The following is a 10,161-nucleotide window of genomic DNA, read 5'->3' on the forward strand; positions in this document are numbered from 1 at the left end:
CCCGGTTCCCTCGGCCCCCACCGCGGAGAATAAACAGAAGGGCAACCATGACAACCATGCTTCTTCTGCTTCTGTGGAGGAAGTTACAGCGCCACGTACAGGCTCCTGCATGTACTGCAGCTTCTCCAGCGGTTGGAGCTAAACGGAGCGGTCTCGTGTGGACAGACACTATCCGGTGAATTTTGCGTGTGGACGGAAGCTTTTTTGCGATTGCGTTTGCGTTAATCCTACGTTTAGCCGTTTTCGTCCTCGTGTGACCGGGGCATTAATTGGTGGTCCCTTCTCTGTGGTCTGCAGGTACTACGCTATCTGCTGCCAGCCGCTGGTCTACAGGAACAAGATGACCCCCCTGAGAGTGGCTCTGATGATTGGGGGCTGCTGGTCCATCCCCACCTTCATCTCCTTCCTGCCCATCATGCAGGGCTGGAACAGCATCGGCATCGACCACCTGGTGAGCAGTGTGTGTGTGTGTGTGTGTGTGTGTGTGTGTGTGTGTGTGTGTGTGTGTGTGTGTGTGTGTGTGTGTGTGTGTGTGTGGGTGTGTGTGTGTGTGTGTGTGTGTGTGTGCGTGCATCAGATACATTCAGATGAAATGAAGTCTGACAATATAAGACATGTAAGGCCTGTTTGGGCGATCATTGATGAAAACATAATCAGCTGACATTAAATCAACCGGACTTTCTTTCTGCGTATTGATATGGTCCTCCTTAGCAACGGTTGGTTAGCAAACAATAACAGACCTCTGAAATGTCCAAATTGACCAATTAGAATCGAGTATTCAAATAAGCTGTGTAATAAATATGAACGAGTCTGGAATTGGAGAGAGTTCCTCTATTAAACAGAAACATTCAGAGGCTAAAATCACCTCTCATTAACCCAAAACCCACATTTCTCACTATCTAATAGTCCCATAATGCATTGCATCAGTCTGAACATTGGTTTAAATGCTGGTTGACTTGAACATTGAGTTGAGAGGAGAACAGAATCGTAACAATACATGCTTTACATAAACACCACGTGTCCACATTCACCGAAACAAATAAATGATAGACTCGCAGAAATGTTATTGTTTACAAGACAGAAGAAATGCGTCATGTGTTGCCATGACAACAACATCAACACATCAGAGAGAGAAACAAAGGCCACTGACACAGAGGACTCAAAGTTAAGTGGTTTCTGTATTTCAGTCTGGAAATGTATTTAACGAATGAATGTGTTTCTTGTGCAGGAAGGTTTGTTTATAGGATGCCAGTTCATAAGGAGGGATGGAAATACAGATTCTGGTGCGAAATGCAAAAGAAAGATGAAGGTATTAGAGGAGAGATTCTACCAAAGTGATGCCAGGATCACATTTTAAAAGTTGGTCAAAATGAAATGACATTTTCTCACCAAATTTACAGAAAGAAATGTTAAATCCGAGGGTTTTGTCTGCGCCTACCGACAGTAATCTAATTATCTAAATGTTTGAATCCAACAAGCTGTGTCCAACTCTTTGCCTGCGAGCATTAAATGAAACATTACATTACATGTTAGACGCTTTTATCCAAAGCGACTTACTTACTCTATACTGTGGACAATCCCCACAGGAGCAACGACATGCTGACTGCAGTGGGGTTTGAACCTGTCCCAACACCAACACACTAGGCCACTGCGCCACACGCCTCCCTACAAAACAACCTGTAATCTGCAATACTCCGTTCTATGACTGAAAACAGAAATATCTCAACATTTGAAACCTCTGCGCCAGAAGCCTTTTATATTGTTATTCACATTTGACATCAAAATCTATTATATATATTTATAAAAAATATATATATATATTAAAATACATTTAATACAAATCTGCCTTTCAATGCTATGCATGGTTTTGTCAGCGCCCTCAAACCAAAATGCAGATTTTCCCCGTAAAATGTTAAAGTGATGCCAGAACACAATATTTCTGTTCCTCAAAAACGGTGTAAAAAACACATTTTGGGGATTTTGATTATTAATTTTAGATTTGGTTTTTTCTCGGATTTAGATTTTTTGGGTATTTTCTTTTAAAATTATATTGAATTTGTATCAAACATTTTTTTATAGATTTAGATTAAACATTTTCTATTTATATTTTTTTGATATTTCGATAGTTTGTACTCCAGAAATATGAGTATCAAACAGAGCGTCAGACGGCAGAGACATGTTAGTTTTTACGGAGAATAATTATGGGATGGATGTCCTGAAAGTGAGATTTCTGAGTTTCTTTTATGTCCTTTTTTCCGTAGAGGAAGTGAAGAAACCTCTGGATGTATTTGTTGTTTGAGGAGCGATATATGACTCAGCAGCTTTCCGCTTCGCTCTAATGCAGCATTTGCATCGGAAAGTGGGCGGGGCTTAATTTTGACCGGACGTTACGTTAGCGCCCGCTAGAAAAACAGAGATATTCATTAATATTCATACATTACGTTACTACAGCATTTTTCTGCTACGTGACTTTATTGAAACCTCATGCGATGCTCTTCACACTTTCTGATTGGATGCAAACAGCATTCCACCAGAAAGTGGGCGGGGCCATAATTCTGACCAGACGTTACGTTAGCGCCCTCAATCTTTCCAGAAAAACCCCATAATAATAAAAACATTGTTCTAAATATAGCTTTTTTTTTCATGTTAACTCTTTGATACGTTATTACTAGAGCTGGGACTCGATTAAAAAAATTAATCTAATTAATTAGAGGCTTTGTAATTAATTAATCGAAATTAATCGCATTTTTAATCAAATATACATATTTGACCTGAGAACAGTGAGAAGCAATTTTCACATGGATTTTATATACCATTGAATAATGACTGAATACATAAGCTTAAGCAACAAAACATTGTTTATTTTTTTTCAAGGTGGTACTTTTTTAAGTAAAACACAATACTTTCTAGTACATTTAGAACATTGGAAACCCTGACTATTCGAAAACATCTCTCTTGCTTCAGAGGCCATAACAGACTTTGTTGATTTAAAAAATCTAATCAATTTCAGTCCAACTATCTCAATAACCTTGGCCAAAACAATAAACAGTTCAACATAAAGTGCCAGTTGCACCAACAACATAATAAATAGTTCAACATCAAGTGTACCATTTAAAATAAAATAAAAAAGTGCCAGTGATTGACCTCAATCCCTCCTATTCTTCCAATATCCTGATGAAAAATAAAATCTCTGTTGCATAGGCCACTGTTTGATCAACATTTCAGTAACAAGCCCATTGGCCTCAGGATACCTCTAAGACTACTTATTCTGCTTCTCTTTCAGCCAGTTGCTGAGACAAACTAGCCTGTTCACATTTTCAGAGCTCAAGGCTGCCCTCTTCTTTTGAACTATGTTACCTGCCAGTGAGAAAAGTCTCTCGCAAGGGACAGAAGTGGCAGGGCTGCCCAGATACTTGCGGGCCAGGGCAGAAAGCTGTGGATGGGCCCCCTCATGAGTGGACCACCACTGCAGTGGGCAGTCTGTCTCACTGATGGTGGGCTCTGCCCTGTAGCGGCCCAGAGCCCCGTTGGGCCCCTCTTCATCCTCTGATTCAGAGTCTGAATTAAACAGCAGGAAGCTCCTCTTCCTTGCTGGCTCCTCTGTGGGTTCTGGAGTGGCTCTGTCTGGTTCTTTTTGCAGCAGTGCCTCAACGCTGGTCCACACCCCTCCTCGCTCTCCTCTTGGTAGACACTTTAGGTCCTTAGAATCAGAATCAGAATCAGGTTTATTGTCACATCACAGATTTACAGAGTAAAAAGGTGGGTGAAATTCATTTTCGTACATGGTTCCCATCATATTGTTATTCGATAGAAAGAAAGAGGGGGGAGGGAAAAAGAGGGGGGGGCAGGGGAAAGGAGGTCAAAAAGCAAGAAAAGAGAAAAACAAAGAAGACCATTACACATGTTACCTTAAAGCGCGGGTCGAGTGCTGTAGCCACCCTGAGCCATCCATGGTTGAGTGCATCTTGGCGTTGAGACAGGTCCTTTTTAAAGGCAGCCTTGAACCTCACCACATAGGCTGGGTCGTCATCTGAGACCTCCATGATGCGGGTCAGGTGGCGGAGAGCAGGTAACACAACAGAGCACGAGACATAAGTCTCACCCCAAGGAGCTCAGTCACATATCTGCAGTGGATAGTTTAGGAAAGTGATTTATTATTGTACCAATTAATAGTAGATTAAAAACAGTAGCAACTTTATACTATAGTCATAGTGATATTGATATTCAGTACAATACATTTTGGAAAAGCAATTTAATTTATACTGCACAATCATAGTCAATTCACAACGTTTTTCAAGGGACAGCAATGATGAATTAATCCCATTAATAAAACAGTTGGTGGGTGTTTACCTGCATGGTTTAAGGAGGGTCTCGAGCCTCTGCAGTCTGTCCCACTCTGCTGTAGTCAACATGGTGAGCTTGTGCTTCTGTTTGGCTAGAGTAGCCTTCACAGCCTCTTGGTTCTTCAGCAGACGAGAGATCATAAACAGTGTTGAATTCCACCTTGTGGAAACATCCTGTATCAGTGGCTCTTTGTCTTGTTCTAGTTCTGTTTGCTCCTTGTGCAGTTCCTCTGTGTTTGAGGGGCTGTGTTTAAAATGCCCCTCTATCTTACGACATCTTGCCAATGTGCCTGTGAACCCGCTGTCAGCAAGGCAAACTGTGATGGTCCTTTGCAACACGTGAGCAACACACGGCATGTGCTGGAATGTGAGCAGTCTCATTGCAGCGATCATGGTTCGGGCACTGTCTGTTCCGATTGTGGTGACTTTTAGTGTGACTTCCCAGGCCTCTGCCACAGACTCAAAATCTTCTGCCACGTTTTCAGCAAAGTGCCTAGTGGTGGTCTTCTGGATGGTCAAGGCAAATGAGTGAAGACGCCACTTGATGTCAATAAAGTGTGCCGTCACACCGAGGTAATTTGAATTGCTTACCGAGGTCCAATGATCCCCAGTCAGGGCAACACATTCGGCTTTCTCCAATAAATTCTCTTTATCTTCCTTTTCATTGTCATAAAGCTGCTGGATTCTTTTTGTCACTGTCTTTCTGCATGGCAGCTCATATGTTGCGTCAGACGATGCAATCTGGAGTACCTTTTGCAGCCCCTTATCTTCAACCACTCTAAGTGGTCTACAGTCGAGTGCAATCCAGTGAGCTGGTTATTTTCTCAGACGTGGACTTACTTATCCTGGCCCTGAAACCAGTCATCTGGTTGAGTGTGGGTTGGGTCAGGGTGTGGTTCCTTGTACTCGGAGTCGGGCTAACGTCCACGCTAGCTGCTACATGCTTTGCATTTAGGTGATATTTGAGGCTTGATGTGCTGCGGTGATATGCAAATTCTTTTTTGCATAATTTGCACACAACCGTGCTCTTATCGACGCTTCCATCCGTCCGTTTTTTAAAACAACATTTCCCATCCACGGGGCCGACCAAAGCGGTCTCATCAGCTTGTTCGTTCATGTTTGACTATTGTTCACCGTGGTTTGTTGTTGTTTGAAGTCCCATGCTGAAGTCATGAACGTTAGTTGGTGCTCCAGTATAATCGGTACGCCTGAAACTCATCCAGTGAGAAACGTTCCGCTGTGCAAAAATAAGTGCGATTAAAGTGCGATTAAAATGCGTTAATTTTTGTGTAATTAATTAATCTTAATTAACGCGTTAAAGTCCCGGCCCTAGTTATTACCCCTCAGGCTTTTAATATTTTAAATGAAACAATCCAAGTAGGAAAATCAATCTTTTGTTGAACTGCTCATAATTCATCTCCACCGTGAAGCCATTTCTTCTGTCAAGAGGTCGCAGGATAATGATTTATTGACCCTTTTTCCAGATTGTTTTGGTATGGAAGCTTAAATTCCATCTTACTGTACTCACCTCATGCTTCACTCGCTCTTATTTTGTGATGGTGCTTCCAGTTAGAGCCTAATTGCTAACACATTGCACAGCGTCACCAGGTTTATCCACCTGCCAAATAACCTACTTTTAAGCTTTTAAATGAAGAGTTATTAAGTAAAAACACTTTTTAAGGTGAGAAACTAACCTTTTAGATTCCCAATATGTGATGATTTTATCCAAATAATGTACCTTTGGGAGTTAACGTTGATGTTTGGAGCTGTGAGGAGCTAATGCTGTATGAAGAAAAACACGTCAACATGTTTTAATAATGTCTCTCACAGTCTGAACGTAGACACAGGTCAGCACTGCACGTTTAGCCATAGGGTGTTAAACAATAATCAAAATAACGAGAGCCAGCAATTTGGCCGTAGCTAGCTAGATACTTAACTTTCGCTAGGTAGCTTGTAAGATAGGTAGCTAACATGAGCGAGCTCTTCACATGGATGCCCCTCACTGAATTGCTATTCAAATGAAAGTGGACATTTGCAATATTTGCCTCCAAATCTCCCAATAAATGATAATCCAACAATTACAGTTCTGTTGATTGGCTTCCCTTCCATTTTGGTATACGTCTGTTTTTCACATGCTCCCTTTCTGTATGTATATCTCGTCCTGGGTGCTTTTATTTTGGAACAGATGCTTTTAAAAGGTACATTATTAATAAATGTTTACCTACTTCTACTACTAAGATTTCAGTTGATCTGTAGTGTGATGTGGTGAAACTTCCCAATCACAATTACCTCGCTGAGTTACAAGCGGACTGTCAGCTGGAGGACTGACTGGCTCATTTTTGGCATCATTGCAGTGACACACACACACACACACACACACACACACACACACACACACACACACACACACACACACACACACACACACACACACACACACACACACACACACACACACACACACACACACACACCCTTGCCAGTACAGCAGTCTATAGTTAGGGATGGCAGCAGCGTCTCTTCGGGTCTAATTAAAGCTGTTTCATATTCTGAGTAGCCGTTCAGCACTGGCACAAACTGCGGCTCCAAAACTGAACAAAACAACCCAAAAAACAGACACACAAACAGGTCGTTGTGTATATTTCAAAATGTTTCCTACTGTTTTTGTAAATAAGGCAAACTCTTATTTATGCCAAGCCAAATCCATTCAGACTGAGCTAATTGATTAATGGATTCGCACAACGAAATGTTTCATAGGCAGGTTGGAAGTGTATTTGTAAACTCATACCATCTTCATCTATCTGTATGTGTTTGAAAGACAGCATGCTCAGTTCATTATCATCAGTCCACTTTAATAAAGACGGAACATATTCCACTTCAAAGAGGAACAACATCCATATGATCTTCTTTGGATGATTTGTTCTTCTTTCATCAAGGCAATTTCATCTCTGCAGAATGATTGACTCGAGCTGCTTCCAGTGTGCCCTTTGACACGTGGAGGGAGCACAGGGATTTTAGCCTCTGTAGACCATTGACATGCACTAAACATATAGAACACACTACAGGAGAGGGAGAACTGGACTTAAACTCACAATGTACATTTATATGTAATTTGTTATTCCATCGCTTACACACTTAATGTATGATATCCTGCTTTATATTGTGTATACTGTAACATCGGCCCTTCAATATAGTGTTTATTTGTCAGACAGTTTATAGACGTTTTTATCTCCACAGTCAATTTGTATATTTTTTTAATGCTGATCTTAAAACCCCCCTAAAAGCACAATCGGGACCCATTAATGGAAACTGCAGAGATATGGACTGATCTTCCTCTCGTGGCCCTGAGCCGTAGTTTCCCCACAGAGATGAGATGATAGAGGAGGAGAATGTGTAATGTGACTTTAGTGAGATGAATGAGGACAAGCAGCGCCTCCCCCAGGGCCGAACTACTATGAACACTCATCTGAAAGGGGGGGGGGGCTAATGGCTTGTTGTGAAGTCTAAAGGCTTTTATAGGACTTGTTTCAACACAGAGTTCAACCTTTGAGTTGTTGAATGTCTGTGAATGTGATTAAGATGAGTCGTTTTTTGCTTCCTCACTACAGGGCAGCATGTTTTAGTCGTACGTTATTCATCCATTGGGAACATGTTTTTGAATATGTTAAAGACCTCCTATCGAGCAAAATGCACTTTTTGATGTCTTCTCTACATCACCATGTGTCCCCGGTGTGTCCCCGGTGTGTCCCCGGTGTGTCCCCGGTGTGTGTCCGGTGTGTGTCCGGTGTGTGTCCGGTGTGTGTCCGGTGTGTGTCCGGTGTGTGTCCGGTGTGTGTCCGGTGTGTGTCCGGTGTGTCCCCGGTGTGTGTCCGGTGTGTGTCCGGTGTGTGTCCGGTGTGTCCCCGGTGTGTGTCCGGTGTGTGTCCGGTGTGTGTCCGGTGTGTATTTCTGTCTTTTGTTATAGTCTAGAAAGGTAAAGGCCCTGTTTGTTGTATTTATTGCATATATCTTCTTAAGCCTAAATTCCTGTTTTGATTAGAGATGTTTTTATTTTGAAGGCGACTCTCTAGTTAAATGGCTAATGTGTGCAAAAGTGGAAAACTACGGAGATAGTCGTAAAAATGTGGATTAACCCTTAAAAAAAATGTGTATCCTGGGAGAAACATTTACCTGAGTCTTTGTCCATTATGTAACACGGGTCAAATATAGTGTAATATCGGTGTAACGTAGGTGTAATATTATATGAAATATGCATCTCTTGAAATACAAAGTGTAAGTTGGAAAATAAAAGTCTTAAAGAATGTTGACCTAGATACATCATGTTAGAGAACTCTCCCTCGTCCCCGGCTTAAGCTTGAACCTCAGGATCCATGTATCTGTGATCCTCTCCAGAATGGAAGGAGTCATCACATACAGAGCATCAATAGTTCCTGAACAGTGTCCTTCACAAGCTGATATCCAAGAGAGGGAGTTACACAGTCACAAGATGGAGGAATAGAAAGCAGTATTCAATGGTTACTTCAGATTAGCTCCACGTCAGAAATGAGCATGCTTGATGTCTCTCTCCATAGAGGCTGAATCATCATGTTAATCACATAGCTATCATCTGCCTCAAACAGTCCTGATGCTCTTCTAGGTAATCACACATCCTGTCATGTTCACAGCTACAGTTGATACCTTTGTTATCATGTTACTCTCATATTGGAAGAGGACATTCACTATTTTCCCAACACAATAGAAAATAACAATCAATGAATTCTCCAATATATATATGTGCTTTCCCATTTAAGGGTTAATTGCTCACCCCTAAAATGAACTAACCACCCCTAAACAACACATCAGCACCATCTCTGACTCTTCTAACTCGCTCCCCTCTCCAGATCGAGCAGCGGCGCCACAGTGAGGGCAGTAACTCCACCTCCTGTATCTTCATGGTGAACAAACCGTACGCCCTCACCTGCTCCGTGGTGGCCTTCTACATCCCGCTGGTCCTCATGGTGCTGGCCTACCAGAGGATCTACATCACGGCTCGAGCCCACGCCCTGCAGATCAGCATCTTGCAACGGGCGGGAGGAGGTGGAGGAGGTGGTATAGACCATCAACGAAACCACCGCATGCGAACAGAGACCAAAGCTGCCAAGACTCTGTGCATCATCATGGGTTGTTTCTGCCTCTGTTGGGCGCCGTTCTTCGTCACTAACGTGGTGGACCCCTTTATAGACTACGCGGTGCCGGAGCAGCTGTGGATCGCCTGCCTGTGGCTGGGATACATTAACTCCATGCTCAACCCCATCCTCTACGCCTTCCTCAACAAGTCCTTCCGCCGTGCCTTCCTCATCATCCTGTGCTGCGGGAGGAAGAGGTACCGCCGGCCGTCCATCCTGGGGTCCGGAGCGCCCTGCACGGCCACGCAGATCAACGGCTCCACACATGTAGTCAAGTAAGTTCCCCTTCATCATTGCTGTGGATTGGTTTAACATTCAGGACATCACGTGGTGAAGGAATGAGTCCTGAAACCTGGAAATGAGTCAGTGTTTCACCACTTCCTGATCACTTGTCTGTTGAAATGGGGTTTGTGGTTAAGAAAATCTGAAGATATTTTAACGTTTTGTTGCATTAAACTCAAGAATTTGAAAATATTTCATCCTCAAGGCCTTTAGTTGGCCCTGACAAAATGTGTAACTCAAGTAAGTTCCCCGTAATCATTGTTGTGGATTGGACTGTCTTCGAGTGGTGCAGGAATGAGTCCTAAAACCTGGGAATGGGTCAGCATGTCACCACTTCTGGATCAGTTCTATAGGTTTTCTGAATATGTTTT

The 10,161-nt window shown here is 42.6% G+C and overlaps 1 protein-coding gene across 1 annotated transcript; it reads left to right on the forward strand.

The window, feature by feature from the left end:
• Positions 1 to 297: 297 nt before the first annotated feature.
• Positions 298 to 9,787, forward strand: LOC117558681 (5-hydroxytryptamine receptor 4-like; the record flags this gene model as incomplete). The annotated part of the gene is made up of 2 exons (XM_034235025.1): positions 298 to 451; positions 9,224 to 9,787. Coding segments are annotated over 2 exons (718 nt in total), but the record flags the coding sequence as incomplete, so codon positions are not given.
• Between the last annotated feature and the right edge of the window lie 374 nt (positions 9,788 to 10,161).

This window comes from Gymnodraco acuticeps, unplaced genomic scaffold (assembly GCF_902827175.1).
Source record: "Gymnodraco acuticeps unplaced genomic scaffold, fGymAcu1.1, whole genome shotgun sequence".
NCBI lineage: Eukaryota > Metazoa > Chordata > Actinopteri > Perciformes > Bathydraconidae > Gymnodraco > Gymnodraco acuticeps.